This window comes from Trichomycterus rosablanca, chromosome 24 (assembly GCF_030014385.1).
Source record: "Trichomycterus rosablanca isolate fTriRos1 chromosome 24, fTriRos1.hap1, whole genome shotgun sequence".
NCBI lineage: Eukaryota > Metazoa > Chordata > Actinopteri > Siluriformes > Trichomycteridae > Trichomycterus > Trichomycterus rosablanca.
In genome coordinates, this window is record NC_086011.1 from 15736459 (window position 1) to 15763917 (window position 27459).

At 37.8% G+C, this 27459-nt stretch overlaps 1 protein-coding gene across 1 annotated transcript; it reads right to left on the reverse strand.

The window, feature by feature from the left end:
* Positions 1-1597: 1597 nt before the first annotated feature.
* si:ch211-253b8.5 (dysbindin) lies at positions 1598-16745 on the reverse strand. The gene is made up of 4 exons (XM_062986750.1): positions 16478-16745; positions 3122-3271; positions 2878-3021; positions 1598-2707 (listed from the first exon to the last, which is right to left on the reverse strand). Exons 1-4 carry the CDS (start codon positions 16518-16520, stop codon positions 2469-2471), a joined length of 576 nt encoding a protein of 191 aa, XP_062842820.1. The 5' UTR covers positions 16521-16745; the 3' UTR covers positions 1598-2468.
* Between the last annotated feature and the right edge of the window lie 10714 nt (positions 16746-27459).

Below are 27459 nucleotides of genomic sequence, written 5' to 3' on the forward strand. Positions count from 1 at the left end.
AGAACCTATTTGTAACCCACCTGTATTCAGCTGAGCTGTAACCCACCAAGGACTTTCAGTCACGTGTGTTTAGTGCTTGTGGCGTCATCGAGGCCCCATTGTGGAAGGTGTTGTTTTAGTCAGCAGTACAGTGTAACAAACACAAGCTCAGAGTTTTACATTACTAAAGCCAGATGTATGAAATTCCATTGCTTCCTCAAATTGTTTATTAGCATGGGAAGTAACAAGGGTTGTAAATTCATTTTTAGGAACTTTGGCAGACTTCCTGTGGTTTGTGGAAGCTTAAATCATCCGTCATGGGGAACATTGGGTTCGTCTGAGTTTTAGTTAAAATAAAAGAACCTTCACAATATCGATGATATTGAGGCAGTGTAAAGGCGTAACAATGCTCGGTTAGAGATTAAACTCTTGCACAATGTATTTATTATCTTTTCACATTATTCCGAAGCTGTGAAACAAGTTTTCATAAAGTCTGGCCTTGTTTACCCACTTTACAGACCTCAAAGAAAATGAAAAATCCTGAATAAGGGCTTTTATTAAACATAAGCCTGCTGTTTGGCCTCATGATGCCCAAATAGGTAACAGCCTCGTATTACTTACCTGACAATGCTTTCTGTCTCAGAAACTAGTCTCATTAAATCCCTATTCTATCCTACAGTCTGCTTTATAAATTACACTATATGGCCAAAGGTATGTGGACAGGTGTATAAAAATCAGCAAAGACCATAAATACATGGTTTGATGCATTCTTACAATGCTTTTTAACTTTGTTGCATGGCCTCCAAAACAGTCTTTGTGGTTTTATTCTCTGGTTTCCTTCCACCTCCAGAGACATGCCAGTAGCTGAATTGGCTGCTCTAAATTAGCTCTAGGTGTATCTGAGTAAATAACTGAGTGTGTGTTGTATGTTCTGTTATTTATTGGCACCATGTATAAGCCAACAAATAAATAAATACATGTATTTCTGCATTAAGCCTGGTTTCAAAGTTATGCTTTGGACCCACAGTGGCCCGGATCAGGGTGAAGCTGTTACCAAAGATGGAATTGTGCATAAAAACATGAAGGAGGAATATTTTAAATTTGGCATTTAAACAGTGCTGGACAACACTTGATAGTGTTGATAGTATTAACCCCAGTATAAATCATGGTACAATTAATTAACTAGGTCCATTTTTTCTGGGTTTCCTTGTGGCTGCCACAAGCTATAAATAGTGTCCAGGTTTTTTTCCTTAAATTTTATTGATCATATCACTGTGCCTTTTCAATACATGAAGCCACAATAAACTATTTTTATAATGGGTTTAATCAGACAGTAAGCAATAGTAATAACAAAGTGCTAAATGACTCTGTGTGTTTTAAGGTGCAGTTTTACCACATTAAGCCACATGAGATTTTTCTTGCCGCCTGAAAGACAATTGCTTTTCTTACAAGAAATTACACAATGGATGGATGGATTTAATATCACCTAAAGTATGTGTGCAATAAGAAAAGAAAATGATGCAACAAACAATGCTGCACTAACAGGAGAGTTAAATTTGTTTTTACAAACGCTGTTTGCTCCAAGTTTTGTAAAATGCAATAAAAAAGAATTTGTGACTTGTTAATTCTTCTGAATCTTTATTAAACTGACAAAAGTACAAAGATTTGCAATGTTTCCATATAAAGAAATTTAGAATTTGATGCCTGCAACACACTCAAAAGCATTGGGACAGAGTATGTTTACAGCTGTGTTATTACCTTCTATTAATTACACTTAATTAATTTGTGAAATGAGGACATTAATTGTTGCAGTTTTACAAAAGGAATTTTTGCATAGTCAACCATGACTGTGGGAATTTGTGTCAAAAGGAAAATATAAACAATTTCAGTAATAAGGGGGCCAAACATTGTACCTTTATTCATAACTAATGTCATCTTTGATGTTTGGTAAATAAAGTCACAGTAAGCTGGTTTCTTTAGGATGGCTTATAATATCATTTTTCTTAAGGTGTCATGTAGCCCTCTGGACAATCCTCTGGGTAAGGTGCTCTTGTGTAATCTTTATTTCTTTATGGTTCGTGAAACACTTATTTTTGATAAGAAAATATTAAACATCGTAAAGACATGATTTAAAGCCTTGAAATTATAGTGATAAAGAATGACAGGAAAATAACGTACCATAATGGGTAGTTTTCACCTACCAACAGAAGTGCTACACTTAGTATTAGTATAAATGATACATATGTTTTAAAACTCCTCTAAACAACAGTTAATGAACATATAATTGAAGAATGTGGCATGTATGAAAATGTCCGTAAGCCTCATAATCCACAGCAGCAGTTCAGGTAAAGAGGAAGAACGACATGCATACAATGATGATTCTGCTAGCATTTTTGGTATACATGTGTACATCCACAACCAGTCAGCCTACCAAAAACAGTCAATATATGACCACTAGGTCCGATCCATCAGTAGTAATAAGCACCAGCTCATAGTCCCAACTCAGTTTGGCTTTCTCCATCACTGGCTGGAGGTGTACGCATTACCAGCAGATCAGCATCATCCTCATCCTCTGACTGGACCACGGGTGTTTCTGCTCCATCCTCCCCTTGGCTGTCATTGGTGGAAGTAGAGGAGGTGGAGGAGATCCGGGATTTGTACTCACAAGGGTCAGGGACTCTTAGGGAGATTTCTTCATTTAGTGCATCATTATCGCTGCAGCCGTCAGCTAGAGAGAAAATAATGTACAATATATTATACGCTAAGATCGTCATCACCACAACTGGGTATAAGTTAACATTATACATTATAAACTAATGAAGCATATTTTGGATCCACCTATCTACAGACTAAGCATCATTCATCATGCAATTCATTTTAGGCCAGATGATTTTTTACCTGGTAGTTGGGATAGGGTTGTGTCATCATCTTCAGTTGAAGCAAGAAACACATCCAGAGCCTCTGGATCTGAAATGTCCAAAAGTTCCATCTGTTCCAACATGTCCACATTTACCTCCATGGATGAGATGCTGCTCATTGGAGCTACATAACAGTAAAAAAAAAAAACCTATAGTCAAATCATCAAAGGTCTGAGTAGGTTAATTGGTCATTTCTATTGTAAAAATTAATGTGCTTTATTCACCCCTCATGTAGTCTATCTGCAGATGCGCTGAGGAGTAATAAACATCCACATCATGTTGAAACACCTCCTCAAAAAAGCGCTGCCTTTCTCTAAGCTTCAACTGCTGGGCTGTATCCATCTCTGGCACCCTCAGAGCGAGGTCAGTTTCAGCTGCCAACACAAATGAGAAAAGATGTTTTTCAGAATTTTTATTTTTAGGAACCCACAGTGATTAGCCCTGAAGAAGGCATGATAAATAGTAAATATATAATTATAAAGCCCTGAAACACCAAGAGCTGAGCAAACATACCAGTCCCCTCATCCAACTGGTCCTGAGTCACTACACCCATACACCACTAACACACACCGACACACTAATAACACACACAGACACTCTAACACACACAGATACACCACTAACACACACAGACACCCTAATAACACACACAAACACATTACTAACACACGCCGCCACACCACTAACACACACTAACACAATAAAGACTCAGGAACAGGAGAAATCTGCAAACCCAATTAGAATAAACCAAATTACACAAAAACTCAGAACTAAATATCTGAATTATTGGGAAACTGAAACTAAAACTCAAAGTAAAATGCAGTGTTATTTGGCCCTAAACAGACACTACAGTGCAGCAGATTATCTGAGCACAGTATCCGACCCTAAATTAAGAAACACCCTGACGAGGTACAGACTGAGCGCACACGACCTGGCCGTGGAGACGGGGCGACACACCCGGTCCTGGCTGCCCCGGGAGGAGAGGTTGTGTCAGCACTGCACTCTCAGTACAGTAGAGACGGAGCTGCACTTCCTCACCCGGTGTACCAAGTACCACCACGTCCGCTCCCAATTCTTCCCTAAATTTAATAACATCATCCCCAACTTCACCTCCCTCCCAGACCCCGACAAACTGCCCCACCTACTGGGGGAGCACAGAGAGAGCTGCACACTAGCAGCACTCTATACACACACCTGTCACCAGGTGAGGGACAGTGGGTGACCATGTCTCATACACACACACACATACACACACACACACACACACACACACGCACAAACTGATTGTTTTACTACCTCATTATTGTAAATATTATACTTTTTATTGTTATTATTTTGCACTGTTTTTATTAATATTTTATTCTATTCTATATTTTTTGCACATGTAACTATTCTGTATATTTTTGTTCTTTCTTATTTTTATTGTTTATATTTCTCTGTAACTTGCTTTGGCAATACGAATGTCCTTATTTGTCATGCCAATAAAGCTTCTTTTGAGTTTGAGTTTGAGTAGTAAATATATATAAACCACCACCAGGGAGCAACATTCAGCCACCCATTGCTGCCCCAGTTGTGTGCCAGCATTTGTTGCCAAGTGCTCCTATTTTCTATACAAGCAAAGTAATTGATCATGTACACCAGTCTTTATTATCTGTGAGAACTTATCTTGTTTTGTAAACAGGCCTGTTTCCATTTCAGCTGGCAAAAATATACATTACTTGTAGCTGATGCAGTGATTTTAAAACTTGAATATCCCAATCATAATAATTATAGAATTAAAATTAATGAGGACAACAACCAGCCATAGTAATTGGCTAACCAAAGTAAAGCCTTGTTTGTGACTAATAACACACAGGTACTACTCAGGGTCCACAAATTACTCCCTTATCTTATATTGCTGTCGAGGCAGATGCAGATGCAGTTTCATCACAGCATCTGTCAATTCCAGTGCTGTTAATCTGATTGGACTTGAAGTGCACTCACATTTACTGGCCACATAAGAAGAAAGGTAATAGCCTAAAGAGCCAAGCCATGAAATGAGAGACAAATGAGAAAGAGGATGTGCAATCTACAGTTAAATTACATATCAAGTTTGGGGCTTAGACCAAAAGCCTTTTAGTATTTAATTCTGTTTACTTGGAAGGCATATTAAGGCAAAATCCTCAGGCAGTCATTTTCACCCATTAAGGACAGGTTATAAAAGTAATAACCAACCAAATGCTTTTAAACTTACTTTTAAAATCTAAAAAAGGGATCAATTGTGTCTTTGTTGGTCAAATAATACAGTTAAACTACAGTGTTATAGTGTTTTTTCAGACTCTTGAATACTTCGAATGCCTTAACAAGACCACTGAAGAAGAAGAAGAATATTATTGTCATTATACCTGCGTACAACGAAATTTAGTAAGTATTGACAGGGCAAAATAGGTTGCTGTCTAGTGCGCTAGATCTCTAGGACTATTTGAACTGACTGGCTGAAAGCATGAGCCAGCCAGCATATATATATATTAGTATTGTGTACATGATTTAAAAATACCAGGATATATTATGGGTACTTTAAGTTAGTAAAAAAAAGTATAAAACCCAAACCTAATAAATTAAGTTCCTAAGTAGAGAACAGAAAGCGGCACATAACTTGGTACATGGGTGTGTGTGCGCTGCGCTGCTTCAGTGTAATTGTTCTAGTCAGCATTTTATTTTATATGACACTATCAGAGTGATTTTTGCATTGCATTGGCATTTGCATTGTCTTAGCACCATACCACGCATTAGTCAAATGAGAGTACTGGCCCATGGCTAGACCTTGGCCACACGACTATTTATAAACAACTAGAATAGGAGTTAGTGACTCATCTATAATTATAACTGTATTAACATCCTCACCCAAAGAGTGAAAGGGCACTGTTATAGGCACTACAAAAGTACAGAGAGAGTGTGTAGGGGGAGATTAGGGTTATTTAATACACTTCTTCCAATGAGTATTTTCACTTTCAGTTTACACATATAATGACTTTTGACATTGTATTTATAAGTATAAACAAAATTTTTAAAGTACATATTTATCAGCATCAATTATGTTACAAAATGTAACATTACTATTTAAAATCTAAAATATCAAGTTTTTTTTAATTACATAATTTATAATTAAATTACCTAAGAGCAGTTCTAAAAGCAGTTTAACTTTACTAGCCTAGACTAGTATTAAGTGCTACGTTTAGCCAAATAGCTGTGCATGTACTTTTTTTCCAAAGCTATGCAGGAATTTATTGTATTGCCACAGGCTTTCCAACTGAAAAACAACGCAAAAGCTTTTAGCTGTAAAGTGTCATTGAATGCTACACAGCATGTCAATACATCGACCAGCCTTAAACAGCATCCCGGGATTAAGGCATAATTAGAACCAACTGGCTGAGACTGAGCTAATTGGATTGAGCTGCTAAGTCTCAGTCTAAATTAAGAACATTGTAAAGATTGTATAGCCTGAAAATGCTGGAGGGGTTTAACACTGGTCCACATACTCGACATATACTCATTTTTAGTGCAAAACCACTTTTGGGTGGCTAATATAATTGTACAGTTTGTTACACTAAATCTTTTATTTAGTCAATCAAGCGTACATTGTTGCAACATCCAGAGACTAATCTTGACCCAGTGAGCTCAGTGATTTAAAATTATACTGTCACTGACAGGGCTGGATCGTGCCAATGAGGTACCCTGGCCACTACAATGGAAACAAATTCCTTGTAGTATGAACTGGTTATTCAGCATCTGACATCCTTACATACTAATCTAAGTTAGTGGATAAGAGGAGAAAGCTACAACTGGCTACCAGACTACCAATTGTAAAAAATTGGAAAAGGAGGAATAATATCAGGTAGTTGTTTTTAATGAACTATAAAAAAGCCCATATTATTATAGAAAACTCACAGTTTCTTACAGTCTCTTTTCGCACTTATTTCCAGAAAGGAAGAGTGCTTAGCTAACAATGAATCCAGCATAAAACCTTAAGTGCCTGGCTTAAACCCCTAATAAATCAGTACTTGGCAGGAGTTAATACTGCTCTGTGCTGGTTTTCATAATGAAAGTGCAATGACTAAAGATGTGCTAATCCAGGCTTTTCTCACTTTCCAGAAATTCATGACTTGTCACATTTGGCAACACTGGTTGTGTTTTCTGTGGTGTCAGTAGGAGGCCAGGAATATTCAGAGTAACATCTCTGAGGTCTAGGGACTGTGAGACGGTCAGCAAATGATGTCACCATGACACTCTGGCTATCCATTGACTGCTTTTCTTGAGAAGGCGATCAGTCAGGCTATTTGAGAGACTGGATGAGTGTGAGACTGTGTTGGATACTATAATACACCAGCCTGTGGAAAGCAATGACTCATATGTGTGTAACTTACAAAGATAGCAAGAACAAAACAAAAATAAAGAAAAATGAGGAGTCAAAATTTCCTGCTTTATTTTTACTGCTTTAACCAATCGTGATAATGGTGGATAATGTGACAAAAATGTAATTGTAATATCTGATCTATTTTTGCTATTGTTTCATTATCTTGGGCCATGTGATTGGCAAAAAGTCTTTAACTTAAAGATATCTAAAGTATTTTTTACCAGTGTGTAAAGCTTTAAACACTTTTGTCAATTCTGCATGATGGTTTCTAAAAACATTTTAGCATATTAGTGTGTGTAAGCATTTTTCTATGCTGTGCCTCTTGTGTTAAGTGTTTAAGAACCCATGTGGTTGCGCAGCAGGCCAGAAAGACACACAGGGTCATGGCATTCAGCTTTTGAACTTGCTGTTTGTGCCAGGGTCAAGAGACGACTCAAGTGCTCTCGCAGCAGGTCATAAAGTTGCCATCTACCCCCCAAGTATGGCTTGTCACCTCTAATACATTCAGACTTGAAGGCTCAACCACCCGCTGCGATACACATCCGAACAGCCACAGGTCACATGTGGCATTTTCTGATGCCTCAGTCATGTCCACAGGTTACATAAGGAAGGACAACGTCTCTCACCTTCAGGCAGGCTTAGAGACTACAGAGATCTGATTAACAATGACATCAAGTCACTTGGATCTTCCAGCAAGGCCGCTGATGTTTGTTTTTCAGACATGGGCGCACACACAAAATACTGAAGTTCACTAGAGAAACAGTCAGAATAGGTTTAATCTGATAGGGCCATATTCAGAGCTGAGTTATGTGAGCATAGTGAGAAGTTAATAGTCACATTGTGCACATTCAGACTAACAGTTTTAGAGGGATTAAGACTGTAGACTCAGATCTTGATTTAGGTTTTCATTAAACAGTGTGTCTGTTGTCCTCATGGGATGCGGTTTATCCAGAGCACAGATGAGCATTTGGAATTATTCATTCTTTCTGTTATTGTTTTGTACCCATAACATTTCACCATTATTGAATGAGTTTCAGTTCAGGTATTGTAAAGGTTTTGTAACTTTGTCATTTTAAAATGCATTAGAGACAAATTTTTAATACTGGTCAGGGTCACGGTGGGTCTGGTTTTCCCAGAATCAATAGGAACAATGCAAAAACACAGCCGGACAGAACCCCAATCTATCTTGTGGCTCAGCCACCCCTCAGACATAGCCAATCATGTCCGTATGTAGACGCCCAATTGGCCAAAAATTCACACTGCTGAGGGTTTGAATTTTTACATTCATTTAAACACTTCAGCTTCTTCTGGTGCTTTTGTGATCTGCCTGGATGTTTTACATAGAAAAATCTTCCTTGGATCTCACATACTTAATTAAATATACTAATTCATGTTATGTGTCATACAGTGAGGGCCAATAATCTAGGTGTTGTGAAAATGCTTTTATTTCAAATTGAATACAGAGTACACATTACCATGTTCTCACACTGTTCTCAAACATCATTTCATTCTAGGTCAGCACCGTCCCTGCCTCATTAGGTTACACAATGTCTACTCACCCAAATAATGACTGGATGAGGAAGGAGGACAGAATAAAATGCAGTGAAGAAAAAAAACACAAATTGTCCAGGAGACTTGACTTGGCATTCCCGGCAGGCTGGGCAAAGCTCTTTCTCCTGCACTTCCTCTCTCTTTTGCCCTTCTGTGAGGTTGGCATCGAAATAGAAGACTGATTTAGACTTAATTAGAGCCAAAGCTACCGGACATGGCATCACACTCATGCCCGCCCACGGTAACAAACCAAAACCAAAGGAACAAATAAAAAAATCATACCAACACTGCTATGGTAACTTACTTGTTTTTTTCCCAACACATCTACTCAAATAAACTTTTTTCCATTTTCTTCCACAATCATCTAGGCCTGACTCCAAAAGTCATACTCCAAGCCAACAGAGAGAGAACAGTGAACTGTAACAAAAGCAGTTTACTACGTGTACTAGTATATATTAATCTACCAATAAACACAATTGACTGTTTTTATTATTTGTAGCAGCAGGACACAGGAAACATGTTTTTCAGAAATAAGAAATTATACCCAGAAGATCATTTTCCCCACAGACTGGCTGGTGGTTTTGCTGGGTAAATATGGGACACTGAAAGATCAGAAGCTAGTTTTTAACAACGAGACACTCACAGTGAAACTCACACAGGCTCTTCCTGAACAGTGCTGAATGATAATTCCCCAGGCTTTAGAGGAATGCACTGACTAACCATACTGCCTGCCAACTTACCCAGTTTACTGAGTCAACATCTGAACAAATACATTTAAAAATACACTGAAGGCAATGTTCATTGTATCCAAGGGTTATGGGAATTGAAAGATGTTAAATGAAAGTCTGTTGAAGTTTTAACTGGAAAAATGATGGCAAGACAATGACCTAACTCACTGTCAAAAGAAACACTGGAGTGGTATGAAAATGAATGACCCAGGAAAATTCTGATTTAAATCCTGTTATTAAAATGTATGGAGTGATTAAAACATCAATTCATGGAGTGATTAAAACATCACTCCATAAAACCTGGCAAAACCTTATGAAAAGGAAAATACAGTGGACTGCAAATACAGTTAAATATTACTCATCAAAAGTGGTAGAGTAGCGCTCAGAAGGTACAACAGTCTAATAAGCTAATCCAATGGTGGCTTGGTTGGGTGCTTAACAGTCACAAATGTTTAATAATAACTCTTTAACAATAACTCAAATACATGAAATATTTTGGACAGTTTGTTCCAGTTACTCATTCCAAGGTTAAGCACATTTTCAGAAATAATTAAAATCCTAAGACTGCATGACATCCAATTTTGGATTAACTTAAAGGGGATACTTTGAGGAATTAATCTTTTTAAGGCACTGTTTTTTCACTGTTAGAGGTTACATATCCAATGTGCACCCTTGTCATTCCCTCAATTAAACTGTTGCCACTCTCAGATTGTCATACATATTTCATGAGAGCTAGGAAACCAGCTACACACAACTGAAGAGGCAGTACGAACCTGAGCAACCCAAAGGTCATTTTAACTTGCCTTGTTTTTCTGCTAAAACCACCTTGCTTATTACCCTTCAGTGTGTTTTTCTTTCTTTCGACAAGACCGGGCACAGGCACCCGTTACTGACAGGCCAAATGCAAACGTATTAGTAACTTTATACAGAGAGGATTATGGGTACATAACTGGAAAGGGTGAAGGATAACACCAGGTGCCTATAAAAAGGGAATGTAACATAGAGGTGGCATTAGGAACAGCTTTGTGTGTTTGTATGCATAAACATCAGTGTGTTTTTGCAAAAGTAAAAAATCAGGGACTATAAAAAGAAGAAATTAAAACTGCCAGTTCAATCAAATCAAACAAACTACTACTTATGTTAAAAAATGTGTAAAATATTATGGTCTGGTCCTGGAATTCAATCATTTCTGCTTTATAGCTATTTATAGTGGGTTTTTAAAAATATAGAAAAATCCATACAGCACACCTAATATTTAATGACATGTATTTAGCTCTTTTACTCCAATCAGCAGCTTTTAAAAGCAATGAACAAGTTTTATGGTGATTTCAATTAAAATTGTTGGTTTCTGTAGCACAGATCACATAATTACATTAAAATTTTGAAATGTAATTCCAAAAGGTTTATTTTAGCCTTATGAGTCATTTCAAAACCAATTATGATGTATGTTTTGTGTCATATTCCTGCTGGAGAACCCACTTGCATCCAAGATTCCACCTCTTTTACTACAACAAAGAAATATTCTTAGATGCTGTGTGTGTATTTCTGACATACAGTGTATCACAAAAGTGAGTACACCTCTCACATTTCTGCAGATATTTAAGTATATCTTTTCATGGGACAACACTGACAAAATGACACTTTGACACAATGAAAAGTAGTCTGTGTGCAGCTTATATAACAGTGTAAATTTATTCCTCCCTCAAAATAACTCAATATACAGCCATTAATGTCTAAACCACCGGCAACAAAAGTGAGTACACCCCTTAGTGAAAGTTCCTGAAGTGTCAATATTTTGTGTGGCCACCATTATTTCCCAGAACTGCCTCAACTCTCCTGGGCATGGAGTTTACCAGAGCTTCACAGGTTGCCACTGGAATGCTTTTCCACTCCTCCATGACGACATCACGGAGCTGGCGGATATTCGAGACTTTGCGCTCCTCCACCTTCCGCTTGAGGATGCCCCAAAGATGTTCTATTGGGTTTAGGTCTGGAGACATGCTTGGCCAGTCCATCACCTTTACCCTTAGCCTCTTCAATAAAGCAGTGGTCGTCTTAGAGGTGTGTTTGGGGTCATTATCATGCTGGAACACTGCCCTGCGACCCAGTTTCCGGAGGGAGGGGATCATGCTCTGCTTCAGTATTTCACAGTACATATTGGAGTTCATGTGTCCCTCAATGAAATGTAACTCCCCAACACCTGCTGCACTCATGCAGCCCCAGACCATGGCATTCCCACCACCATGCTTGACTGTAGGCATGACACACTTATCTTTGTACTCCTCACCTGATTGCCGCCACACATGCTTGAGACCATCTGAACCAAACAAATTAATCTTGGTCTCATCAGACCATAGGACATGGTTCCAGTAATCCATGTCCTTTGTTGACATGTCTTCAGCAAACTGTTTGCGGGCTTTCTTGTGTAGAGACTTCAGAAGAGGCTTCCTTCTGGGGTGACAGCCATGCAGACCAATTTGATGTAGTGTGCGGCGTATGGTCTGAGCACTGACAGGCTGACCCCCCACCTTTTCAATCTCTGCAGCAATGCTGACAGCACTCCTGCGCCTATCTTTCAAAGACAGCAGTTGGCTGTGACGCTGAGCACGTGCACTCAGCTTCTTTGGACGACCAACGCGAGGTCTGTTCTGAGTGGACCCTGCTCTTTTAAAACGCTGGATGATCTTGGCCACTGTGCTGCAGCTCAGTTTCAGGGTGTTGGCAATCTTCTTGTAGCCTTGGCTATCTTCATGTAGCGCAACAATTCGTCTTTTAAGATCCTCAGAGAGTTCTTTGCCATGAGGTGCCATGTTGGAACTTTCAGTGACCAGTATGAGAAAGTGTGAGAGCTGTACTACTAATTTGAACACACCTGCTCCCTATGCACACCTGAGACCTAGTAACACTAACAAATCACATGACATTTTGGAGGGAAAATGACAAGCAGTGCTCAATTTGGACATTTAGAGGTGTAGTCTCTTAGGGGTGTACTCACTTTTGTTGCCGGTGGTTTAGACATTAATGGCTGTATATTGAGTTATTTTGAGGGAAGAATACATTTACACTGTTATATAAGCTGCACACAGACTACTTTTCATTGTGTCAAAGTGTCATTTTGTCAGTGTTGTCCCATGAAAAGATATACTTAAATATCTGCAGAAATGTGAGGGGTGTACTCACTTTTGTGATACACTGTATATTAAAGGATTTGGACAAAAAAAAGAACAAAAATCATTGAAACCCCAAGACTACAAAGGCATGTATGTTTCTTTTGAACATTCCACAAAAGTTAAAACTACTTTTCTTGAACTCTTTTTGATTTTACAAAAGGCCGTGGCATACTAGCCAGCTACAAAGACATAAGCCGTCTGTTGGAATTCCCCACATATTTGAAACCAGACTATGTGGTTTCTGTTGTGGTTAAAAATCATAAGAGAAGCAAAGGGGAGGCAGCAAGTGTGGTGCTGAATCTGAAAACACTGAAATCTGGTAGGTGGAGGAAAAAAAAGAAAGGCTTGTACACAAACTCACTAAATTCTTTTTCTGATAATTGTATTGTAATTGTAATGAAATACCATGGGTTTAAAGCTTTATTTCTAGGCTTCACATCCCTCTGCTTTACAAGTTACTCACTTCAAAAGGCACGATGGGGTTTTGTATAATACTGAATGAAAAGAAGTATCAGTAAACAGAGAAAGAATATACTGATCCATACAAGCAATGTTGGTAACATAAGTTGACCAAATTTTGAGTTGCAATGAAATGATAGTGAAATAATGCTCTATTATTCAACCCCCAGCCTCGATACTTGGTGGAACATCATTTTGCCCTGCATGATAACCCAACATAATGAGCAATTTCAATGCTAACAAGCTTCTAACACCTCTCTTGAGCTTCCAGCTCATTGAAGTTTGATGGCTTTCATGCTGCAACTGCTTCTTTTTTAATCCCACCAAAGTTTTTCTATAGGATTTAAATCTGGACACTGAGTACGCCACCCCAGGATTTTTCCAGAACTAATTCCTTAATCAAACTTTGGCTGACTTGGAAGTGTGCTTGAGCAAGTTCCAATTTAAGTTTACAGAAGGCATTAAATACCTCCTTTTATTGCCTTAATTGGAACATTTTGTTAAATAAAAACAAGAATCTGTGAATTCTTAGCAACAAATAAACTGCAGTAAAGTGAAAATAACATTCTGATTTGGTTAGAACTTTACTACACTCAAGTTCAGCTAATTTCTTACATTTCCTCTTCTTTTCCTTCCACCCTAAATGACGGAATATGTCATTCAGGCATTGTTCCAGGAATACATTTTTAAAAGTCTACGTGTATTCATGACTGAATGTGTGTGTATGTGTATATGTGCATTAGAGATGGAGTGAAGCACAACCCAGCACTATCAGAGCTCTTGTCTACTCCCAACAATGACCTCACTGTTAACCCTCTCCTCTTCTCAATAGATGCTTTTAATTGAAGCTTATAATTAGGTCAACTTCCATTCACATGAGCTATCAGTAGACAGATGCTGGAAAATAGACAGCAGAGTGAACAGTTGGAGCAATAAAAACTCATTCTCAGAGAAATGATGAATGAAAAATGTTATAGAAGTATATAGTATGTGTGTATGGAAAAAAACAACACCCAACTAAGCAAACTTGTGAATCACATGTTAAGCTGCTGATTCTGAATCAATGTTGTCTGGGTTACACAAATACCTAATTTTTCTGTCACAATTAACTATAAATCTAATAATCACCCAAAAATAAATGACTGATTGTCAACTGAAAAGCAGGTTGGCAAAAAGTTGCAGCCTTGGTGATTATGAAATCATTCCTATTTATGTCTATCAGATTGTATTCATGCATCAGATATCATACCCTGGACGATTTGAGACACTGTCCCAAACACCATCATCCCCCTGGACAAATATGATTACACAGGTCCATTAGAGGATCTTGTTTACTATTATCTGCTACTGGATTCATTCCCATTATCCCCTCAATTACAAAACCCCAGAGTACCTCTCATCTACTGTGATTATAAATTTAAACACTGATACAACTGAACTCAAAAGTTTACATACACTTCTAAGAGACATACGTCATATCACGTCATGTCTTCGGCTTTTGCCGCCGTTTTGTATTCTGAGTACATTACAAAATAGGATTTTGAGTAGCAGCATGGCTTATTCATCAGGTTATTTGTTAGTTTTTGGTAGATTGATGGTTAGTTTTTGTGGAGTGGTGTTCATTTCAAGCTTGGCTACCAGTGTGTACCAGGGATGTTTAGGTTCTGCTCAATGTACAGCTTATTCCAAGCTAGATTTACATCAGAGTGATTTATAACATCATAAGAAAAAAAGAAAACTTTACAGGACCAATTATTTAGTGCAGGCAGACCGAGCTAAACCAGCATAGCGCAGGACAAATGCCTGACAGAAGGAAAGTAGGCTGCAGGAAGCAATTTAGTATTATAAATTTTGAATACTTAATGGAAAAACATGCTGAATTGTGGCCAATTTATAACATACAATGAGGGAAAGATTTGGAACCGAATAGTAATGGAACTTGAAATATCCTTATATTTTAACACCTTTTTTTTTTTACATTTATCCTAACCTCTTTTAATTGCTAACTAAGGATGCTTACCGAATTTATTGTGGAAGGGAGTTCCACAGTCTGTTAGTGTACAGTATATGCTAAACACTGCCTCACCACTTCTTTTAAGGTTAGTTCTTTATTGACTTTATTGAACAGAAAGTTAAAAGAAACAAGCATTCTTGAACTACACTCATTGAAAGCAATATGACAAAAATACCCTTTCTAGTTCCCCCCAGACAATGACAACTATTAGTAGGTTACCATGAGAAACAGTGCAAACACGAGCACTGCAGCCCACGTCATTTAAATACAGTCTAAGACAAATGCCTCCAAGTAAGGAAAGGAATTAGGAGTGCTTGGAAACACCTACACAATACACTACATCACTGATAAAAGCACAAGCTGTACTTCAGAAGGCAAGAAATATGCTCAGCATATCTTCAGATTAGTTTGTTAATCTAAAAGGATGCACCTACACAATCAAGTTCATTTAATAAAAGTTGTGACCTGTCGTTTTAAACATTTCTAGAAGCAACACCGGTGCAGCCATGAAGAAATGCACGTCTGTCCTGATTGTAATAACACACATTTCTGAGTTTTAAACGACTTTTCAAAGCACCATCACTCAGAAGTGATGACTAACAGTTACCTGACAATTAGACAGACAAATCTGATCTTGGCGGATGCCAGATCATCACCTTCCTTATATAACTGTAAAGTGTTTTTATTATTATTGTCCTGTATTATATTATATAGTCTTATAGCCTTTAAACTTTCATTAAAGACTTTTTGTGTCAAAAATATACATACAAATATACTAAGATTGTCAATTTGGGCTGTGAAAGGACACTCAACCTGATATCCCAGAACAATCAAAAATCAGGTCTGCCATAAATGTAAATCTGCTGTAACATAAACAACACAGTGAAGCTTTACATCACACTTGGGCTGCTGTCCAAGGGGGGGGAAGGTTAAAGCCAGACTAAAGTTTGTTTGTTACTGATAACATCTTATTTTTGTTCCAGCACATTCAAATTTATTTCCTGTGCTTTTGAATTACTACATTGGTTCTGTGTACTTTTTAATGGGTGGAGTCAAACTAACCCTATTTACATAGGCATGATGAAGTCACCACCTATCATTAATTAGAATTCCTAAAAGGAAGGTCATGGAACAAGCAAATGACATCATAACACAGCTACAACAAGTGTTTGTAAACATTTAACTGTGGCTTCTTCAGGTGCTATTCTGTTTACCTGACTGTCAGTCTTATGTATGTATATAAATTAAGATTCCCTTATACTTACATGGCAGGCGTTTGTGGTGCAAGCTTGTCCCCTTTGAGCTCATGATCCTGACAGTTCCAGATACTCTCACACACTCATATACACACAGCTGATGATGGATCAGAGGAACATAAGGCAGAATTGGGTCCTCAGTTAGATCCCATCCATATCATTAATACCAGTCTTACATATATTCACATTCTTTCTCAGTCTAGAATAAAAAATGTCACATTCACAGAAACGAAGCTTTTATCCACCCTCTGTATCAGAGAAGGTCTGACTTGAGGAACCAGACTGTAGAGAGTTCTGGCTTGTGGAACATACCATGTGGTCACTCGTATAGGGAAGAAAGGGGGAGCTCACTGTCGGGTCAGACACTACCATGTGGAGCAGGCTGAGGGGGATGGTATGGAGTTTCACAACAGTCTGGACCACAGCAGGATTATTTCTAACCACCTTCTTTCTAACTGAAATATTCTTACAGGAAACAGGAACACATTGCCATTTAATGTTTTGGCATGTCTTTCCAATTTTTTAATCATGACTGGTGACAGTACCAAGCGCGTCAAAACCATACCTCTGTGCTGTACCAGTAAGTCTCAGGGTCATAGCTACAACTAGTGGTGTGCAGTACTGCAAAATTTGGATTTAATACTAAGTAAATGCAGGGCCAGTATAGCCGATACCAACACCAATACTTTTTACTTATGAAAGCACTTTATATACTTTCATGTAGGGCAAGTTGTAGCCTAGTGGTTAAGGTACTGGACTAGTAATCAAAAGGTCGCTGGTTCAAGCCCCACCTCTGCCAGGTTGCCACAGTTGGGCCCTTGAGCAAGGCCCTTAACCCTCAATTGCTTAGATTGTATACTGTCACAATACTGTAAGCTGGGGTGCTCTCAGGGCACATTTGGGAGCTGGGGTGCTCCCAGGGCACATTCGGGCTGGGGTGCTCTCAGGGCACATTTGGGAGCTGGGGTGCTCCCAGGGCACATTCGGGCTGGGGTGCTCCCAGGGCACATTCGGGCTGGGGTGCTCTCAGGGCACATTTGGGAGCTGTGACTTACATTCGGGCTGGGGTGCTCTCAGGGCACATTCGGGCTGGGGTGCTCCCAGGGCACATTCGGGCTGGGGTGCTCTCAGGGCACATTCGGGCATTTTGTATGTTCTCGCCACAATCTGCTCTTTTCTAGGGTTTAAACTGCAAGACAGAAATACGTGTGAAATTTGCATGTGATGCAAATCAAATCAAGGTTTATTTGTCACTCACAGAGTCATACAGAGTACAACTGGCAGTGAAATGCTTTAGTGACTGATCGGGCACAGCAGTTACCAAACAGACAAAGTAGACAAAAATATATAAGTTTACACCAAAAATAGAAATGTTTTTAAAATATAAAATTGTAGAAAAATACAAAATACAATACAAAAATACAAAAATTTTTTAAATTGCAATAAAAAAAAGTGACAACAGTTGTGCAAGAACTGAACATAATACTGTACCTATGTTGTACAACATAATGCAATAAGAGTGTGAATATTGTACACAAATACAAATATATATATATATATATATTTACATTGATATTTTCAGCATTTAGCAGACGCTTTTATCCAAAGTGACTTACAGTTATGACTGAACATGATTTTTAAGCAATTGAGGGTTAAGGGCCTTGCTCAGGGGCCCAACAGTGGCAACTTTCTGTGGGGCTTGAACCGGCAAACCTTCTGATTACTAGTCCAGTACCTTAACCACTGAGCTATCACTGCCCTATACATAAACATAAACCTGTATACACGCATACACACAGACATAGTCCTGATTGCTATTAAACTGAACATAGTCCTTTATAGCTCATTAACTTAAACTTAGGAGCAATCTGATGAGGCCAATCCACCTACTAACTGTATAAGAGTGGAGGAATCCAACAGAAACTAGAAAAAGCTCAGATTAAAGCAAGGCATGAAACACCTGCCCTCCCAGGATACCCTAACACAAAATACCAAGTTTTTAAAATGTGAAATCAGTACCTAACCTGCTGTTTTTTTATTTTTACAATAAACTGTTTTTTTTGCAGTTGTGCACTTGTGACTACCACTGTTTTTACATATAATAGTGACATCTTGGAAAGAAAAAAAAAACACTTACAGTTCAGGTCCATTTCCCATTTTAGTCTATTGTCTCCATCTTTTGGTCAACAAACGCAATTACATTTTAGTAAATACGTTTAGCATTGAACGGAAAATGCTTTATTTCTGACAACCCATAATGAAATAAACAACCTACGTTTGTCCTAATCAATAAAAGTGCATTTAGTACCAGGTTAAAAAGGACAAAACTGATTTAGTAAGGTAACATATTAAACTTACTTGCATCTCCTTCAGTAAAAGAAAGTTCAATCCAAAGCCACAGTAAAATTTACATTTAAGTTTCAGTTACGACTACAACAAAATAGCACTGATAAAAAAACACAATAGTTCGTTTCCTAAACGCGTTTAACACAGCTTATAGAGCTAATAGAGGTTTGGAGAGTCGCCACTGTTCATGTCAGAACTGATTCAGCAGTCCTCGTAAATCCTGAAGAGTCGATTCTTCATGAATCGTTTTCAGGAATCAAGAATCAAAATATTCAGATCTGCTTCTACCTAGTGAAGTTGGTTGGGGTTAGGTTTGTGGAAAATACAGTGTACATAGATACATTCCCCCCAGACTGCTGGCAAATGTTGAAAGCATATGAGTTATTTTATATTATTAATGTTTTACACCTGTTAGTAAAGCGTGTGGCTAAAACACATATGTTCAGTACAGGAGGAGTGTCATAATTTGGCTTTATTATATATCTTCATTGTATTGAAGTAACTGACCTGTTTACATTTATTTGCTTCGAATTTGCTGCCTTAGATAGTAAAGACTTCAGCAGGATAGACGGAGTAATAGTACTGTACATGTTTTATTGTTCTTATATGTACAATACTTTTTTGTTGAGCTGATGTACTTCCAATCCGCCAACAAAAATACATAATGTGTGTGTCCGTGTTCAAATGATGACATTTAAGCCCAGTGCTGATATAGAGTTATGCTTGTGCAGTGCCCACACACTGTGGTAAACTGTCTGGCACCTAACATAAGTCTGTGCAGTATGCTCAACTTTATTTCTAAGACCAATAAAAAGAACTAAATACATTTAGAAATTGAGTAAAATAATAATTTGCATCCAAGATATTAAAATTACACCTGTTCCTGATTAATGGTAACCTAAAGAACAATGAACAGGTCATGAATGCTACTAGTAATGGAGGATTTGTCTGTGTGGGAGTGTTAGCATGTATAGGAGGTGTACAAAATAATGAAAACACCACATGAAATAGAAACCAATGCAACATGTGGCCATGAAAAGAGTTCCAAAGAGGTCACAAAGGGGGTGTCCAAACTGCAGATTTTTTTTTACTAAAAGTATTCTAAAAATGGCAGCATAAAAACAAGCATGAACAAACAGCATCAGCAAGCTTACTGTTATGCAGAAACCTTATCAAAAGGTTGTCAGATCAACCATATCAAGTACAGCCATGAGCTCAGGTAGCGCAGCAGTTTAATGCGGTAACCCACTACTGCAGAGGCCAGATTAATGTCTCGGCTGTGCCACCATCATGGTCGGTCCCTATACAACTGGGCCTGTCTGATTAAGAATCACTTTCCTGCTTTATCTAACACTGATGTGCAAAGTTGCATAAGATAAGAAACCTTTACTGTCAATGTACAAGTAAAATGAGAAGTTGTTTGAATTAATAAGGTACAATTATGTAAAAAGTAAAACGCACTTATAAACTACAAATAACTACAGAATTATACATTTTATGAGAAGAGTAAAGTGTCTTATGTAAACGTAATATAAAATACAAATAAGAATAAAAAGTGTCCATGAGAAGAAGAAAATGTCTGGTGCCGGGAGCAATGTTGGATAAATATTATAATAAATAATATACAGAACAGTTATTTTGCTTAAGGCTGGTAGAATAAATAAATATAAATACTTAAAGAGGAAGTATATGATATAAAAACAGTCACAATCAGGTGTAGTAGGAATGAATTGCACATAAAAAAGCATAGGCAGATGTGGTGTGTAAATGTGGTAAGTAACACGACTGATATCTGTACAATTATACAGTAAACAGGTACACAGTTAACACCTTTTGTTCAGTAGTGAAACAGAACTGGGGTAAAAGCTGATTTTCAGTCTGGTTGTCCAAGCATATAGGGCTTTGTATGAATTTGGTGTAAGGAGCACAAAACCGGGTCCCCTCAGAGATAGAAAAAAAGTTTCATACATCTGGACATTGTTATGTGTGGACGAAGCCAGTAGATGCCTTCAACCCAGTCCAACTGTTAAGTATGATTAGATATCATTAGATGTCCATAATGTTATGGGAGACATTAGTTTTATTAAAATCATAAGGTAAAGCTAATTATTTGAATGGTCGCATTAAACCTGGACAAACAAATTGTGGCATTTGATGAAACAAATACCTTGACAAATGTTAAGCACAGTGGTGGCTCTGTTACACTTTGGGGTTGTGTGGCAGCCAGTGCCACAGGAAGTATCACAAAGACAAGAATCAATTCTAACACAGTAAGTCAAATAACCGAAGCTAAAAAATAGGCTTAATGAACCAATAAAACGACCTGAAATATACCGTAAAATCTTCCAAAAGTAGGATTAGTAAGTATCGACTCTGTAGGGTGTCCAAACTTCAACCAGACTTGGCAAATGTCATTTGCTCAGGGTGTTTTTACACTAAAAGGGTTTTCAAGCTGTGTAAGGTTTCTGAACCCATACTATAAACTTTTTTTAAGTTATCAGAGGTTATTTCTAAACCAAACTCTGGTTTCTGTTATGAAATAACATTTACACTATCACACCTCCCACACACCCACACAATCACAGGTCTATTGATTGTAATGATAATAAGCCCTAAAATGTCATCATTATTTAGGATTTGTATTTATTAATTCTATTTTAGTAACTGCTTTACTAATTCTGATAAATTGTGTGCATGGCAGGAATACACCCTGTACAGGGTGTCAGTCCATCATGGGTAAACGCACACTCATGATTTATCACATCTATGGGCAACTTAGACGAAACACACTTGGACTTGAAGAGAACATGCTAAACAGGACTGGTTCAAGATCATATATGGTTTTAAAGTGAAAGATATACTTGAGCACAAATGCCGAAACATCATACAGTATATACGCATGTATAAATACTTTGTTACCTCCCACATTTGCTCCTACGGTTTAATCAATACAGTATTTTAGGCCAGATTTATGTTCAATCAGATCAGAATGTGAATCTCAAAGCTTTAATATTTATCTGCCATGTTAAGAATGTAAATATTTAAATTGTATTTAATCATTGCAGAGGCAATGGGTGGTGCAGTAGTTTCATTAAGGTAGCCCACCACCTCTGAGGTGCTACCGGCCGATTGGTTGCCTACGCAGACATGATTGTTTATGTTGGGTGGGGGGTTGTTAGGGGGACTAACCTTGTGCCCTGGGTTTCCCCATGGAACCGCACCTTATGCAACCCTGATCAAGCAATTGATGACAATGAATTCATCAATATTTTAATCTTTCATTGCATTAAATACTTGATACTTAAACACTCACTACTTGATTATCTGAGTTACTTTTTTGTTAACCATTAATTATTCAGTTATTTTTATTACCTGCTTATTTTGAACAGGATTTATGTGGTTCTGGTGTTCACTCAGAAACACTAGGTGCAGGGTGAAAATACACAATGGACAGGGTGCCAGTTCTTGGCAGGGCAACATACATTTACCCCTTTATTCACCCTCATTTAGAGCAGTTTACCTTCTGTGTGTTTTCAGACGGTGAAAGAAAACCAGAATACCTGGAAGAAACTCACACAGACACAGGAACATGTCAGATTGAACCCAGGTTTTCATGTTGTTCAGCACCAATATTTATATCTTAACCCTGTTAAGTTACTATATTGATTTTTTGAATTATCTTACTAATATTTTATCCTGGTCAGGGTCATGGTGTGTCTGGTGACACCTGAAAACACCGGATGCACAGCAAAAATACATCCTGGACAGGGCAACAATCTATTCCATGTGTGAATGTGACACACATATCCACATTTACACACTTACTCACACCAAAGGTCTGGTTTAGTGCAGCCATAATGCACATGCTTCGAGAAATGGAAGGAAACAAGAGCACCCAGAGGAAACCACACAAACACTGGGGACAAGTGAAATGTCTGACAAACAGTAAAAAGAACCAACACAGGATTGCTGACTGTATTGATCATGACTCTTAATTAGTCATATATGCATCCAGCGTCAATATTGAGGACCATCATAAAGCGTGTTTTAAATTATTAGATTTTAGTTACCACTGCACATACTACCACATTCTCAATTCGTCCTCAAAACAATGCACTGAGAACTGCCCTGACTTTGCGTTCGGGGCCAGACAGTTTACCACAGCTGTTAGAAATGTGTGGGCACTGTGAAAATCATAACTCTATATCAGCATTAGGCTTAAATGTCACACACACACGGACACACACATGCACATTCTCTGGAGACGCCGCTCTTCACACTAAGTGGTGTAGTGTGTGCCTGTGTGTGCCTGTGTAAGTTTGTGAGTGTGTGTGTGTGTGTGTGGGCAGATGATCAGAGATGTGACTCAAACAGAGAATCCCTCTTCATGTCTGTGTGTGTGTGGGGGCTTTACTTCAATCACACAAGCTAAATAGCAAGATCTAGGGTTAGGAACTGCACACTTTGATCTTTTGTTATTGAATGATGTGTTACGATGTACTTGACATTACAGTCACCGAGACATTTTGGTCTCGTTAATGTCTTATTATTCTGAATAAATGGTTTGCACCTTAGCAATGGTAAAGGAAGCATAGATGTCTAGTGTTATGTCAGTTACATACGGACTGTGCAGTGGACTCTGGACATGCTAGACACATGAGACTCAGCAGACAGCTTCACGCCCACCCGTAGTGAAACTGCATTAATGTGTGTTAATATACGGTGATGGAGAGAGGGAGGAAGGGTACCAGCTGAGAGGTGCTGGATAGCGTGAGCTGAGAGGAGAGTGGGAGAGAGAAAAAGAAAGAGAGAGGATGAGATCGAAAGAGAGAGAGAGAGAGAGGGAACGAGTAGGAGGAATGAAAGATAACAGTTTGTGTGCATGTCTGCATCAAACCTGTATGCATTTCCTTTAGTTGCTGCATCACACCAGACCGTTATGTTAATCTGGGAACTAACAAGGTAGGACCATGCATCTCTAACTGGTTGTGCAAATGTCTACTCTTTAGGCGTGCATTTTAGAGCATTGTGTACAACATTTGCATCAGGTTGCTATGTAATTATACTGCTATAACATTGTGTTGTAACATATTCAATCCAAATGAGGCTGGATGTAAATAAAGTATTTTTAGATCATTATAGCACTGGATTGTGTAATGTTTGCTGATGCTTTCTTCAACTTTTCAGTCAATGAAAAAGTTTGTGAGCACTGTTTAGAGTAAGAAGACATAATAATAGTATTGATCATAGGCTATTGGTAGAATTAGAATATGCATTGATCCTTTTGATTTTTACTGTGTGCAACTGTGGCAGCTTTAACACACAGTAGCTCGGCGCAAACCTAAAACCTTTTTCAATCTGAGATGAAACTAGTTTACCAAAAGGTGAATTCCTTACACCCCTTTTGACTCATCTTGACCAGGGGTGGTAATAATTGTGGAGAGATCTGTTATATTTACACTCACATCTCCCACACACAGCCATCATGGCTCTATTGATTCTAATCACAATGAGTTCTAAATTGTCATCATTATTCAAGATGTTATTTATGGATTCATTTTTAATAACAATTTCACTTTAAATTATTTGAAATTAAAATAACAGCGGATCCAGAACCTAAAAACACTGTGTGCATAGCAGGAATACACCCTGGACATGGTGTCAATCCATCATTATATACATGTATATATATTTGCAAAAAGATTACAGGTCCTTAGTCAGAGAAAGCATTTATAAGCACATTATTGCTTTAACACAGCATTGTGGATACATAATCTATATGTTATTTGCTAACAATATGCAAACATCTGTTATATCTGGATTGGGTTGCAGTATAATTATTAATGCTTTACAATCGTGCTAACATGTTGTAACAAGTGCTCGGTCATAGCTCCTCAGTGCCAATAGTGTCACTTTGTGGTTTTATTCTTTACACTTGGTAAGAAAAAGCATTCATAGTTTACACTTTAGTGCACTTGTGTAAGCATTTCTGGAGCCGTATTCTGTACATACAGTCTGAATTTCATTCACTTGCAGTTGTGTTCATTCATAGAATGAGGAAACTATTAACTATTATTGTGTTTTCTTTATTATTTTGCAATAAGTTTGTAGCGTTTTGTTAAATGATTATTGGAACCTGAACTGCTGAGCATTATTTTGGCATTTTATATCAGGCTTCAAAACAGCATCCGGTACAAACACACTGTTTCATTCATTTGCAGTAAGTGTGAAAAGGAGCCATGTTGGCTCTAGGTTGCAATATAATCAGAACTAAATATAACTGTGTTGATAACAAATTGTTCAGGAGAAAAATGTTTAGATATAACTGAGCCTAATCCCATCTTAATATTGCATTTACAACCCTATCACTCTTAAACTCCTGAGCAGTTGTGTCCGCATTTTAATTTTAAAGAATTAAGACACACAAGTTCACACAAGCTGTAATTTAGCTACAAACCCTGTTTCTGGAAAGATTTAGTTCATGAATCTGTGATTTGTTTATTATAATAAAACTTTATTGAACTGATAAATGTATAAAACAAAGATTTAGAATGTTTCCACAGACCGACATAAACAAATTTCAAATTTTATGCCTGGAACACACTCAAAAAAGTTGGGACACAGGCATATTTACCACTGTGTTACATTATCTTTCCTATTATTTACACTTTTTAATTTAGTTTGTACTAGGGATGCAAATTATGCCAATTTTTTTATTAAACTATTAACTGACCATCATTAGTCGACATTTAACTAATAACAGCAACCTTCTAGCATCCTATCAAAATATAAAACACATCCCAGAGTTTTATCTGAACAAGTCTTTATAATTTAGTTATAAAGTATAAAGTTTTTCCTGTGAAATCGGACTTGCTGCAACCCAGACCAGGATAAAATGGTTAATAAAAATGTAATGAAAACAAGAAAAATTTGGAACCTTCTGTAGAAGAGAGTTCTATAATCTAAATATGGGAATTTACTTCTTTATCTTTTAGAAATTTTAGAGCCCTTGGTAAGATACTTTTATATAGCTACATAGCTTGCATCGGCCATCCAGTTTCTCAAAATGTTTTGCACTACTTATAAACTCTTCTTATGTATTATTTACACCAAGGATTATACAAATTATAAAATTGTTCTTAATGTTCGAAATCCACATACTCTATAGTCACCTGACCACAGTAAAGCCAGTTTAAATAAATGTCTATATTTGAATGATTTAGATTGTACTTAATTTGAACTGCTGTAGTAAAAGTATGCTTATGGTAATGTGAGGTTAGCATAGTAGTGTCATAAATGAAGATTATAAAATTCATTATCATACACAGACCAGCCAGTGCATTTCAGTTCGGAGGCTGATTCAGCTGAATAAACAAGAATACTGATGTGAACCTTTTTTAAACATTCATGCACATGTTGCTCTTATTTTACTCTTAACCTCATATAGGCTCTGTTATGCACTTTGTTTCCATAGAAACGTTCTTACACAAGAGAAAATGTTGACGTTTGCAGAATTTTATCAAGTACCATTTTAGAGTTTGTCTGGGACTAAAAGCTGGCTGTAAAAGAAGTATAAATGCACAAAGTCTGGCTAGTTTCCACACTTTCTGTCTCTTTGACCAGATAAATGTGACAAATGAGCAGAAAATATGCTGTGAAGTGCTTATCGTTATGTAAAACAATAAAATTGCAATGACACATTGATTTTTCAACAGGACCAGGGTCTGATTCAGACAACCTTTGCCCCCCACACACTGAGGATAACCAACAGGACATTGATACATTGATCGTTCTTTCTAAAATTCACAACATTTTACCTTCTCAGCTACAGTAAATACTTTCCCATTAAATATGGATTTAAACTTGTGTATAAATGGCAATTCTGTCTACCAGATGGTCATTAAGTAGAGAAGTAAACATGTGAACATGAGAAGCCGACTGGCAGTGGAATAAAACCCCGACTCAACATGACAACCGACGGCGTAAGGAATTCCACCTCAATTCCTGAGACACTCCCGCCCAAGAAGAGAAATTCGAGAGAAAACTTAAATGAAGCCCCAGTTGAGCCTGTTTTCAAGACCCCGTCTGTGTTCTGGAATCAGAGCAGCTTCAAAAGGACCAGGAGGTCACGGGAACCCGCCACTGCCTCTGTCATAGATCTTCATTCAGCAGCCACATATTACCCACAGTGGCCTGACGTGCGCCAGACGTTTCCACATCCGTTATGGGACAGCAGGTCATACCCTTCATTTGGTCAACAAGTTGCAGGCAGTGGACATTTATTATCTTTGTCAAACTTCAACAAAAACTATCCAATAGCAGTACAAGATTTTTACAAAGCACCTCCTTACTGGAGCTACATTCCTGCAGAACCAAGAGATGTGTACGTTAAAAGCTACGGAGGTATCCCCAATCAAAATGGATCAAAAATCATAAAGCCAGTGCCTCGATCATTTGTGCCTCATTATACCCCCGAAGCTACAAGAGGAGAAGAAATAGGAAGGCAGTTTGAAAGAGATCTAGGAAATTCATCAAGGGACATAGGAATGCAGAGCAAAAGAGCAAGAAAAAGTCAGAATCCTGGTCAATTTGTTGAGTCTAGTACATCGATTCACAGTAATGTATATAATTCTGAGTTTAAGGAC